This window comes from Aptenodytes patagonicus, chromosome 5 (genome assembly GCF_965638725.1).
Source record: "Aptenodytes patagonicus chromosome 5, bAptPat1.pri.cur, whole genome shotgun sequence".
Classification (NCBI taxonomy): domain Eukaryota; kingdom Metazoa; phylum Chordata; class Aves; order Sphenisciformes; family Spheniscidae; genus Aptenodytes; species Aptenodytes patagonicus.
In genome coordinates this window covers 83166338-83180124 of record NC_134953.1, presented here as the reverse complement: position 1 = coordinate 83180124, position 13787 = coordinate 83166338, and the positions used below count along the sequence as shown (strand labels likewise).

At 34.4% G+C, this 13787-nt stretch overlaps 1 protein-coding gene across 2 annotated transcripts in view; it reads right to left on the bottom strand.

The window, feature by feature from the left end:
• KCNT2 (potassium sodium-activated channel subfamily T member 2) overlaps positions 1-13787 on the bottom strand; it is a 172912-nt gene that overhangs the window by 110899 nt on the left and 48226 nt on the right. For both annotated transcript variants that reach the window (XM_076338001.1, XM_076338000.1), the window contains exons 3-6: positions 8992-9091; positions 5962-6018; positions 5035-5083; positions 3033-3092 (exon numbers count right to left, since the gene is read on the bottom strand). In XM_076338001.1, coding sequence (XP_076194116.1) covers positions 3033-3092; positions 5035-5083; positions 5962-6018; positions 8992-9091 — 266 coding nt within the window. The remainder of the gene's footprint in view (positions 1-3032; positions 3093-5034; positions 5084-5961; positions 6019-8991; positions 9092-13787) is intronic.

Genomic DNA, 13787 nt, shown 5'->3' with positions numbered 1-13787 from the left:
AGTAAGGAAGACAATCCAGTGTTTAATATTTGAATTAGGACTACAAGATCAAAGTTCTGTATTTCTGCCACAAACACTTTAGTACATTTCAGGGCTTTTTGGAACTTGATCTTGCTTACATGAAATCAGAGGTCTTCCCACATATTTCAATGAAAGTGGTACTGATCTTTTAATCTGCTTACTGTTAGCTACAGGATGGTGATAATACTACTTCTTTTCCACGTCTGAGTGGTGACTGTGAACGATTAAATGTTGGGATGAAAATCCATACGTTTAAAAAAGAAGGTATTTAAAATTCAGTGACTTACAGCTTTACTAACTCTATATCACGACTCTGTCATAGGTAATGCAATAACAATGTAGCATATATCATGGCAATATTACAAGAATTTGCAGTACAGCACTATATTTTCAGTTGCAATGACATATTAATCTTTCCTGTCAAAATAACCAGCTGATATAACTACTGAAAATTAAATACAAGCTCCATAGCATATAAAATTCTTTTTCTATTTTTAACTTTTCACATCTGGAAGCCATTGTACCTATGGGGCAGGGATTATTGTCTTCCATGTAATTGTAATTGGTGTGAGTTAGACATACTTGAATAATCTTAAATATTTCATGTGGTAAGCAGCCCGGTAAACAGAAGTGAAATTATTAGACTGTAAACTGAGGTTTTATTTGTAGGAATAATAAAATCAAAAGAAAATTTGATTTTCCCAACTTGACCCATTCTGTGTTTTCACTAATTTCCTCATTTTTATTAAGAGCTTTCTTTTCTGCATTATAGAAAAGAAATGTCACATAATTTACTTGTGCAGACAAAATGCCTGTGCAGATGTGCTTGAGGTACTTAGTGATGCGTGTAAGATTCTGGCTTCCACATACAAATGCGTCATGTCTTCTGCAAATCTGCCTTTTGCAGTGAGAATGTATGGTAATGATAAAAGCAGCTAAGACTGCCAGTGCGCCAGTGATATAGTAGGATTGCCAGATGTCTCTGATGAGTTTTGGCAATGAAAATTTCTAATGTAGACATCTTTCAGAATTTTGGCCAAGGGCAAACCCTCATGTAATCGGTTAAGCTGTGAGAATGCAGATTGTAAACTATTCATTCTTGGATCCAAGTGATCAGCAGTGTAATACAGTGCTATGTTCTTTGCATTCCTCCCCATATAAAAGCAATAAAAAACGCAAATCCACTGTATCCCAGTAGCATGGTATACTATTATGTCCTCACTATTCTGCATGTTGAATCATTTGTCATATGTTATCAACCAAGTGTCAGAAAGGTAAATTCCTTGCAGTATTCTCTCAAATGACTGCTTTATTTATTTTACAGGTTATTTGTGAAATCCTAGCAATGTGCACACAAATGCAAAACCAATCATCTTTTTCTTGTTGTTTTCTTCCCGGCTCATCCTCTGACTTGTGCCTAAATTGTAAAAGCTTTGGAAATGTTGGCATGAAATAAGTAATCTGTCACAGATTTACATGATTTACACTCCTTCGGCCATCCTGGCTGTGCAGAAAGGCCTCACAGTGGGCGAAATAACAGCCCTCTTGGCTTCCTGAGACTGATGTAAAACTAGGGTAAATGGCTGTATCATGACTTTTCCAGATTGTAACTAAGAGGACAGGACCAGAGGGAAGGAGGTGTTTGCATCAGGTGGATTGCCAAAGTGCATTTCAGTACTATTATTCTTCCTTGCGTTACTCTTATTCCCTTATGGGAAGTGGAAATATAGCCATCATAAAATTGCCTCAACTTCTGTGACAGGTATATGCAGCAAGTCAGGATAGTAGAGCTTTACACCCATTGCACACTAATAAGTAACTTCTCATGGGAACCGACTTGCCAGTATTTCTTTCATCGTCTGTACTCACTGAAATTGATGCAGACCACAAGCAGAATGGATAGGGATAAAATGCTGCCCGATAAACTCAGGAACAGTATAACTTGTGATTGCTCTTTGCTGTCTTGGCACTAGATGTGTTAATTTTGGATTGCTTCTGCCTATAATTGATTCGCATTTGTAACCCCCAACACCTAAATAGTATATGCTACTTACAAGGATTAAGAACAACAATTTTTAGACAATAGACAGTTTTAAGCCTCAGCATTATTGGCTGCTAAGGAAAACATATATACCATAATGACTTGATAAGCACACTAAAGTACGACTCTCTAACTTCAGTGGCGGCTCTGATAGCTACTGAATGTCAGTAAATTCAAAAATTAAAAAAAAAAAAAGATTATGCTCCAAGATATTTTCAGCTTTAGAAACCAAGTCTTTTCAAATTTACTTTGATAAATGATATTAGTATTTTTTCTCCTGAAGATACTAAAAATGCAGAGTACCTAAAACACACTAGGATAGCACATAACAAAATGTAATGAAGAAAATTGAATAAAAATATTAGGAAATTAAAACTTTTTAAGAAGAATGCAAATACAAAAATATATTGTATTCACATCAGATGATTTCAAGCATTTTGCAAAGATGTTCCAATAGCATCAGAGAGATGGATAACACAAGTATGTAGGTATCCATAATTAAAAAGAAAAAAAAAAAATGTCTTGGCCTAATTTTCTGGCGTGCAGTTTTAGAGGCCTGAAACTTGAGTTATAGATACTGAGCAGCTACAGCTTTGACATCAATGAGAATTGTGTCCATTGCATTATGGATAGAAATATAAAATGGTGCAGTTGAAAAATCAGTATCCAAAAATCAATGTCACTTTTGAGACTGTGTTTTCAAATTACAATGTGACAGTGGATAATGGAAAAAAATGGAAATTTCATTTCTGACTTCCACGCTCTAGATATTACTGTTTGCTCATAAATTTAGGAAATATAAACAGGGCCGCCTGTGACAATATGCTGTCCTCTACATGTGTGTTTTTCTCAAGTTCCTGCTTGTACATCAGCATGGGCACAAATGCAGGCACATGAATTTTATATTGAAACATTTAACTCAGTTACTTTTTGTGATGAATTATGCCTAAAAGTAACTAACGTTACTTACCTTGTAGCTTAGATAACTCAGCAGCAGAGTTTCAAAGAGACTTATTAAAGCCACAGAAACCTTAAGTGAAGTGATAAAATATGTGTATTAATATTGGCTTCTAAAGAATATATGACGTTAAGCATTACAATGAAAAGTAAAAGATAATAAAAACCAGCTTTTCCATGCATCCTCTGAAACCATCTCAGCTAACAGCATTTAGCATGAAGCTGAAATATCGTTATTTTTCTGACTAAAGCACAGGCTGTGACTTGAGTCTCATTGCTCTTTTCCAAGTATAACACTCCAGAGAGCCTGCAGGGTGGCCTTTCCATGGTTTTTAGAGAGCTCCATACACAGTCTGCCAGATTGTTTCTCAAGTTTCAGTTGTCTGTTCCTAAAAGGTACTGAGATCTTTTCACGAGACAGAGAAGGAGAGAGAAGGAGGAAGCTGTAAATAATGGAAGCTAGTCAGCTCTTTATTTTTCTGTAAAGATGTTATGAATGTGTGGAAAAACAAATACTTTTTTTTTTTCACTGTATATAATTCAGAAAGTTGAAAACAGCAAAAAATGATACAGATTAATCATTATTGATTTTAACATTTAAATGCAACTGAGCTCAACTTGTCAGCCTTCACTTAGATTATATGTAGTTAGTGTATGTACTATGTAATTTAAAAATATTTAAATAGTCAAATATCAAAATAGTAAAAAATTTACTTAAAACTTTATACATATTAAATAACCACAAAACTTACTTAAATCCTTTGCATAGCAAATATTTGTATTTTAATGTATATTGTAGGAATATTCTATCAAGAAGATGTACAAATTCAGCTGGAGCCTGAAGTCAAACAATTCTCAGGATTTCTAATTTTAAACTCATGCTCACTACTACTGAAAACTCAGAAGAGTGCACTATTTGCACTCGCAATATCATTATCTAGAATTAAAAAAGATGCTATGAATTGGAAAATTATTAAAATATGCTATCAAAATATAATATCAGTTTCTTCAAATAAGTATTACTGTTTTATATAAACTCAGGTTGTATCTCAAATAAAAAGAAATCTTTGTTTGTAACTATTGTATATATTCTACTGTGAATGCATGTGTATATACACATGCATACACATATGTATAAATTCCTATGTTTATCAAATAAACTTATTAGAATAAGATTGTGACCATAAGCAAATAAAACTTAGTATTTTTTAATTAAATTGAATACAGTAATCTGAATGTCTAGGTCAAAATTTATTCAAACTGTGCATACTTTAAGCAAGGAATTGAAAGGCATTTTCATCAAGGGATTCTTCCCTTAGTAAAATCGTATATTACGTAGAGGTACAAACCATTGTAATGGCATTGCGCTAAGCATGGTGCAAGAATATAATGGTATAACCATTCTGGAAGCTTAAGGAATTCTTAGTAGAAAAACACATTTCACAGGGAGAATTCCTACAGCACTGTCCACAAGTAAAAAAAGTGTTCCTACAACAAGCAGGCTCCAGGACACTGAGGATTGAACCACAAACTTCAAAAGATGTCCAAGACCCACAAAGCACTGATGTAGTGCATCTTTTGTGACATACTCCTCTAAACACGTAGGCTTCTATATTATGAAGTAACTTTAGCTTTCTAGTGTATTTAACAAGAAAGCCCATGAAGCATGTCAAAAGCTAGTCGTAAGCAATTATAAACTTTAAACTCATCGTTAGAGCAAACAGTGACTACTTGACTCAGCAGAGCTTGATAATTCTGAGAGAAAAGGCTATCTAATTCTACAATATTTTGTTATAAGCTTTAATACTTTATAAATATATTGTAAAGCTGTATCAATTCAAATCAGTTAGCTCAGATCAGCTTATCTCTATGCTTTTGTTGTACTTGGTCATCAAGTAGATCTCTTTGTTAATATCAACTTTTCTAAGTATCCTTTAACATCACTAAAATGCTATAAATCAATATTGTCTACAGTTATTAAATGGAAATAATTAAATTGGCCATTTACATATTACCTGTAATCCCCATAAAGGCAAGCTTCGATTCACCCAAATAATAGGAGACCTGTTCATTATAATAAGAAAATAAATATGAAATTAATCAAAATCTGGTTAGTGTTTTGAACAAAATCAAGAGAAAAAAAATTTGTACATGTGAATGGAAATTAGAGCAGCCTTATTTTTTTTAAAAATTCTCAGTAATAAAGATTTTAAATCAGTATTTATCTACTGAGTTTTGACATTGCTTGTATTTCTAATCCAGAGCCAATCATTGAGTTCCCATGGGAGTAGTCTAACACCCAGTGACACCAAAATCTTTTATTGGCTTCAGTGGCTGCTAGTTCATCCCCTATGATTCCAGAAAGAATAAAACAATTTGAACTTGTGTTTCTAGAGATGCAGAGGAATAATTATTTGTGTAGGAAAAAGAAACTTGACAACTCTTTTGTGTGAACTTTTTGCTGTTTGTGTAATGATATAAATGGTATCAAACTCATAGGGGCTGTCATACCTTGGAAACACCTCATGTCATCTTACTATTTACTAAACCCAATGATAATAGGCACTTGATACAGTACTACTAGAAACTGGCACATTCAATGGCACAATAGTTTACTGTTAGTCATTTACAGCTAGTCATAATTGTTTTTTAAATAAGGGCATCCTTTTTTTTTCAGCAAGGTATAAGCATTGATGGAATTCAGATCTTACAAGAGCATCCACTCCAGCAGTTCACTTATGCAATCAGAGAAAAAATTAAAAAATTAAAGGCAGTTTTGAATATTTGGGAACACAGAAGTAATTGCTTGAGAGTTATGGAAACATCACTATTATACGTTAAAATGTCACCATTCCTGATGGAAATGGATTTGTCTTCCTGTTTCCCTCCCCTTCCCACCATTATGTGGACTTTTGGTTTGCTTTTTTAAACTAGGAACTCACCAATCAATCGTTCCAGGTGTGTAGTTTTGATTGGAACAACTCCGGTTTAATTCCTTACTGATAGTTGTCATCCCATCCATGCAAAGTTCATTTTCGTTAGCAAATGTATATGGGAACACAATCATAAAAACATATGGGAGGAAAGGGATATTAATTACATTATTAAGTGTTCTATAAAATGCATGCAATAGTTTGAAACCCTAGGCAATGGATATAGACATTTTAAAAAGTAAAATAACTTTTAGAAAGTAGTTCTGTATGTGTTCTGTATCTATAGATAAAGGACTATGAAGCATTTCAGGTTACATTTTTTAAAGATTTATTTTCAAACATGTTCCAATTTCAAAACAAAACAACTGAAATTATACTTTCAAAAGCTGAACTAAGTACACAATAAATATTGCAGATCAAGAGATACTAGAAATCCTATCCCATGGATAGGCTAGGATAGAAAGAGCATATATACATATACTTATACCTGCCATACTCTCAACAAGAAAGACTGCATCAAACTACACTTTATATCCTCTTGTGAGGATGTGAGGAGGGCTAGAGGTTCATGCAGCAGCAATTCAAGTAAGAAACTGGTGACATCTATGTAAAAAAAAATAGCTGTTATGTACACGTGATGTTATCTTGCCTTGAATGATTGGCACAAATGCTCCCTTCAAATGGTCATGTAAAGATGTGGGAATATGTATTTGTGTAAATGATGAAAAATAACCTTGTTTATCCTTGGCAAGCAAGGTTAGTGGAAAAGAAAATGATTTGCAGACCACAGATTAGTAATAGCTGTATTTTTATCAACTATCAGTGGGACAGGTGCTAAATGGTATCCATTAATAAGGATGCTTTATGTCTTAAGTTCTTCCCTGTACACCTCTTGTTCCTGAAGGAGTAAATGAAAGATACTAACTTGTGCTAAATTTCTGAAATTTCTGAAAAACAGGAAATAAATCTGCAGGGGGAGTCTGTGATGAAAAGCATTCCTCCCAGAACTGTCACTTTAAAAACAACCAGGTGATAATGTTTTCTGTGGCCATGCTCTCAGCACACTGAGTAGTTTCTTTTATCAGGCTGTGACACAGTATCTAGAAAGGATTTTTTTTCCTAACACCGTATTTGTAAGAATGCATTATGGCAGTAGTTTAGGTATCAAGCCCTCAGGATCTCTATGGGCAAAACCATTGACATTAATGGGGTACCATTTGGGCACAGGGCTGGTTTGTCTGGCATAGCTTCTAAGACTGGGATCTCAGTGAGCATGCAGAAGTGACTTATCTGAAACTTCTCAGCCTGACAAATGTTATACAGAGATAGAACAAACTAACTAGTCTCTTAAATGTATCACAACACAATATGAGGGAATAATATATATAGAAGAGAAAAATACACTCTTTGGCTGGTGAATTGTTAAACATTTAGTTTGAAGGAACAAACATGTCAGGAAAGGCCTGGGGAATTAAGCAGTCTGCGAGATGCAGAAAAACCTTTGCGTATGAATAAAAAAGTATTGAAGTATACCTGTGGCAGAAGTACTGATGTTACAATCTGTTCTGCATACCCAGACGTAACCTTGCAGTATAATACGCTCATTTGGGCTCACTGGAGTTCTCATAACAAAACAATATCAGCGGCTTCTTCGTGCCAGAAAGTATCATCAGCTGTAAAATTTCAAGTCCCTGAGTTGCTGTGCTACTATGCCTAAATTTCTAAGAATGGATTTTCTCTTCTCCATCACTGTTAAAGGTTTTGTGAAATCTTTACAGCTTGTTTCCTCCCTACTCATTTCCTTTCCTTGAAGAGACATTCTAAGATACACGTAGAGTCAAAAAATATTTTTTTGCAGTTCTTGCTTTTCCAGGAAGATTTTTTCTGGCCCTTTTTCAGATGTTCTAATGTCTTACAATACATTTTGACAAAAAAAAATTCTCAAATGCATCTTCTGTACTTCCCATTCACACATCCTTTTCTCATGCACTGCTGAGTAAAGCCGATATTCTTTAACTCACTTTGCTTTGGATTTGATTCTTGTAAAATATAGTATTTCTCCTGTGCACTAGTTTTTTTTGTAGTATTGCCCTTATTAGATTTAACTTATTTTCAAACATTAAAATTAGAAGTCATACTTTGTCCTTTGCCTAACATTGTGTGAAGAGTGCTAGTTCTGTCATCCCAAGCTTAGTATTTTCATCCGTGCTTTGTTTCTTTCAGTATTTAAGGCCAACAGAATCAAATCAATTGAAAGCAAGTAAGTTAATAAAATGTGGTGCTTATTAGCATTTAGAATTGAGAAAATTCAATATATCCAGGATACAAATACAACTGAAGTACAGGATTGAATAAATTATAAATACAATTTCTTCTACAATTGGTGGTTGATTGTATAACACATGAAAAAAAGAAGCGGAGTACCCAATGATCCATCTAGAATACCATACGGACAATTATAGGTGTGCAAAATCACGCATTATGACCATAGATCATCATGAGTATAGAATGTACTTTTGGTCTCCCTCTCTTCTAGGTGTTTAGAGAAAGCAGAGGGCTAGAAAATTATCATCAATGTCATCTGCACAAAAGCTCGGTTTCATGTATTTGTCTGTTTGTTTCTGGGATCTGGGGTTTTAAGTAAAATTATTTAAGTAAAATCCTAAAATTATTGTTGCATACACTAGCAACCAGATATTTGCCACTTTATTTTTATAAATATAAACATAAATATGAGACATAGAAATGTTATGTAATAATACAACCAAAAGATATGTTTGCACAACTATATCTGATGCACAGTATCTGAGCAAATAGCCAGGATTATTTTAGCGGTGAAGTGAAAGAAGAATATTGTTATTTTTATTCTTATTTCCATTCACAATGTGAGACTAGCTTTGTAATTCTTTCAAAACATCTGTAAGACGTAAAACCAAATCCCTGTTGACAGAATATCAAACATTTATTCATTAAATGCATTTATTTCTTATAAGTTAAACAATGCTTTGAGAACAGAAATAACAAAAAAACCCACATTACCATCCAAGTCCTTGTGTAGGATCATCCAGGAGCACACGAATTATGTAGAAGAAACAGCTTAGTAGCTTGAGAGAAAAATTGAATAATCGTATTCTCAGACCTATTTTAAAAAGAAAAAAAACCACAGAAATAAATTCAGGTTCTTTACAGTTTCATCCACTTTTAAGGTAAAACTAAAAGGAACTAGAATAGCCATGCTGCAACAGAGCAAAGGTCGATCTAGCCAGTAACCTGTCCCTGATATGGGTGATTGGCATATCATACAGAAGAACGTAAGAATAACCCTGTCAGATACACATATAATACACCTTTCCAGCTTCCATAAATCTCTGGGTTAAGACTCAGAGATTTCTGTTGTCTGTTTGAATGTAAAGACATACTCAGTCATTTGTCTGAAAGCTATTCTATGCCATTTGTCTTTCCTGATGCTATTCTTTGGGTCTTTTGTAGTTTTAAAAGTCCACTTTCTTGAAAGGAGAACCAGAACTACATATGGTATTTGAGATGCAAGATACAGCGTCATGAAGAAGACATATTTTTTTAACCATTGGCAGAGGATATACAATGACAAGTATTTAAATATTAATATCTGAAAGTCTTCATGTAGTAGCTTCTCATACAGAATATATTAATACTATCCCAACTTATAAAATACTAAATTGTAGTTCTTTAACATTGAAGTTGCATAATTATGCATCCAAGAATCAGGACATCTGAAAGTCATGCTGAATGCACAACTGAACTAAATCAACAATTTGTTCTACAGACCATGTGAATATTGAAATGTTCTAACTAAAAAGATATATCACAAATACTATCACAAAATATTACTGTATTTCCCACAAACATAGGTCTACTGCACAAAGACAGGTTCCCTTCAAAGGGATCCATATGGACACTTGCTTCTTCACATGGGCAATTTATTTCAGTGCTAATTGGAGCTATTATCTACTACAGTGGAACTTAACTGTATTTTAATCAGATTTTGCAGTCATTAGAGGATTAGAGTTTAAATTCTCAGTCTTGTTTTTAAATTCAATAGTCTTAAAATTTTGCTAGTGTAAATATTTGTATCTAACTCTTGGTTTTAAGTTTTCATTCACTAATTAAGCTAAAACTGTCGGTTGACTAAGGTTAAGTGGGGAGAGGTCACTTTAAGGATTAATTTTTTTCAGTCTTGTGAACCGAGAGTCCAATTCTGCATGGCTGAACCCTTCTGTCCAAAGCAGAGTACCACTGACAGTCTTACACAGACGTGACTTCATCTGCACCTAGTCATAGTAAAGACAGTATCTTTTACTGTTGTGTTGTGTTGCGTTGCAAATATGTTAGCAGGTCTGCTGAACTCAGTATAATTACTTCTGTGGTTTAAGAACTACAGCTTCGTTATGCATACCTAAAGCTGTGTGCATACATTCCCTTTTAAGGAAAGAATCGTGATTATCTTATGGTAATATTACATACTTTTTGACTTTACTCAGTTCTAAGTTCAAAATGAACACCTTACAGATAAAACTGATAAATCACTTTTTATACCTCCTCGTTCCCCTCCCATTAAAATGCAATCTACAGCAAACACAGAAAAACAGAAAATAAATTCTTAAATATTCTACCATGCAATTGCTGAAAGAAATCTTAAGTTTTATTACACAACACTGCTTACTACTTTTAACTGTGAAGTTGCAGTTATCACATGAGAACTGGATGGACTTTTACAGCATCTTGTAATCTGTAAACTAGGGGTTAAAATCCTGTGGTCCCAACCATGAGAAGTCCCACAGCTGTTATTGGCAATTAGGTTTGTGAACATTAACCTAGTGATTCCTGCTGTCCTATCAAGAGTAATTAGCCACAGACTATTTATTCCCCAACATGACTGAAGGGGTTGAAGTAGTAAATAGATTGAGAGGCTGTAGAAGGTAGGTAGGTAGGTAGGTGAGTAAGTAAGTTGTCATGCTATTATTTGTCTAGGAAGAATGCCAGTACTTTTCTTGGACAATGCTATGATCTTTTTTTGCAACTTTTTTGAACTGTTGCTGAAGAAAACATGAATTGTTTGTCTGTACTAACCCTTTTGTGGAAGCCTGCTGGAGTATGAATGGTTGCCATAACAACTAGGCTATTACAAAAAGAACAGATAATGTTAAAAAAAACCCCAAAACCAAAAAAAAACCCCAAACCACCTAACTCCAAACAAACAAAAGCAGCCCACCAGGGTTTCTTTTCCTTACCAGTTTTGTGTTGTCTAACTTTCTTAGATAAGTACAAAAGTCTGTTGTTTGTTTCTTCTGGTTTTTAGCTCTGTAAATGTTAATCTTGGTGCGAAACACTTCTTTTCTGCATTGATAATGGCCTGGTTTCTAATCATCATTTGAAATGATACATTGGTGTAAATGCCAAAAAAAAAAAAAAAGGTGCTTTTCTGATTAAAAACTACATCAATACAAGGGACCCATGCTCCTGCTGCTGCCTTAAACTCTTAACTCCCAAATCTCAGTCCTGAAAGATTTAGAACTACTTAAGTATTCAAATATTTAAGTTCCATAGATCTATTCCAGGCTATGCCTAAAAGTGCTTCAGGCTCTGGCTATCTCTACAGGAATGGCTGTTTCCCACAGAATATAAGGCAGGGTTTTCACACCAGACATGCTTTCACCTAAGGGTTCTAGTTAGCATAGATACAGAGCGCATATCATGGACTGGGTTATACATAAAGTAAGGCAAGAGGATAGGTCTTGTACCATATGTGATTGGGTCAGTTATTACAATATAAATATGGAAAAATAGACTTCAAGTCTATCCTGTTTCAGGTCACCTCTCCTAGTTCTGTATGCCTCAGCCTTTACAAATAGGATGTGCTGTCAGAGGGGGCATATTTAGTCACCCCTGCTAAAGCTTTAATAATTAATGTAGGAATATCAAATAAGTATTCTCTCTGGTCAAAATCTTCTGTAGCCTCATAGTTGGGGATGTTACCTGTGAGCTGGAAGAAATGCATTTATTTCACTATCATGGAGATCTAGGATTTCAAATATGGGAAGGAGGGGACAGTCACTAGAGAAGGCATTTAAAATAGGTTTTCATTGATTACTCTGTTACAAAGAAAGCATTTCTTATTTCTGTTTGCTGACTATTTTTGTCCTCTATTTTACAAGCTGTCAGTGGATCAACATGGTCTGCTTGACTTAATTTCTTTTTTTCCGTTCACAGCCAGATTGTTCAAGTAGCAGGGTCATTTGCACAGAATATCTTTTGACACCGGTGTCTGAAGCTTGTATTCAGCTACATCAATCATACACTGTTATCCAGTTATGTATTGTTCAATGAGACTGTAATTTCACTGTGTCCATGTAACCATGGTGTTACATCCTTTGTCTTCTTTAAAAGGAGTTACTAACAGTTCAAAATCTGTTTGCTTTGTGAAATAAATATAACTATGTCAAATGTTAATGTTTCCTTCCCAGTTTGAACAAGTATTTGCTATTTTTTGCAGGCATTTTTAAGTACAGAGTGATAAATTGTATTTCCCCAGTAATGACTGTGACTTTCATTTTTATTATAAATTCTTGATGCTTCCCTTACAAGCATTTTGGGAGATTAATCCTCTGATTTAGAGAGCTGATCTAAATCAAAGCGAGAGTGACAGAGATAGCAGCTGAAGATTTTACAATCACCTTCCATTATTCCTTTCTCATAAGTCTCTAACATATTTTTGTTTTTTAGCAAAATCATCTCAGTAGCAGTTGGATTGAGGAGCTGGATCAAAATATACTGTTAATAATTTATATCCTGGTGATGGTTATCTTTTATTCCCTCTCCACTGAATTAAAACTTCACATATTTTTTCCCTTTGAGACTTATTTTAGGCGTGATAATGCAGTGTGTGATCTTGCAAGTACAAGCAAGTCATACCAATATGTCATCTTTTCCTCTCTCCTTTTTTTGGTGTGTTTTTTTTTTTTTTTTGGCTGGCTGGCTGACACCTTTGTAAAATGCTTTTCATGCATTGGTTGAACTTGATAAGACGTTTGCTTGCAGAAGATTGAGTGGAAGCTAGGTTGACATTAGACATAGATGAAGGCTTGTTTTATCAGTTTATAGAAATACTTCCAAAACCAGACTAATGAATGAAACAGTTGATACGTCATACTATCGGTCTGTATGTGATTTAGATCAGAATAGTATTCTGTAGAAAATTCATATAAATTCTAGAGTTGACTGCTCTGGTTGACAAAACCACATGATATTACACTCTGATATGTTAAATTCACTTATGAAGTCTTAAGGATTAGCGAAAACTGTTTGGTGAACATGTGTAGTTTGATTTAGTTATACTATCTGAAAATTCGCTGATAATACTGACAATTATTTTCTCAGTGATAGCAATTACATCTTTAGTACACGAAGGAAGGTTTTCAGTGCTCTCACTGAACACTGACTAAGATCTAAAGGACAGTATCTTTATTTATCAACTCCCTGATATTTCTGAGCAACAGAATCCTCCAGTTTCAATGGAGGATTGAAGGAGTACACTCGAATGAGTGGCAGGTACTGTCTCAGCAGCCGGCTTTTGGAGATTGTATTTTAGAGGATTCTCGTTGTGAGTATTTGGACAAGAACCAAGATCTGCATAAGCAGAAGGAGTGTTTGACTGAACTTACTAATTCTGAACACTTTGGTTTAGGGATTTTCTTTTTTTCATTCAGTACAGCAATAATTTTGCTGCATTTCCTGTTTGTTTCTCCTGAAATTTGCCTTGTTTAATGTCTAATTGTTCATTAAGCTTCTTGGTTCAT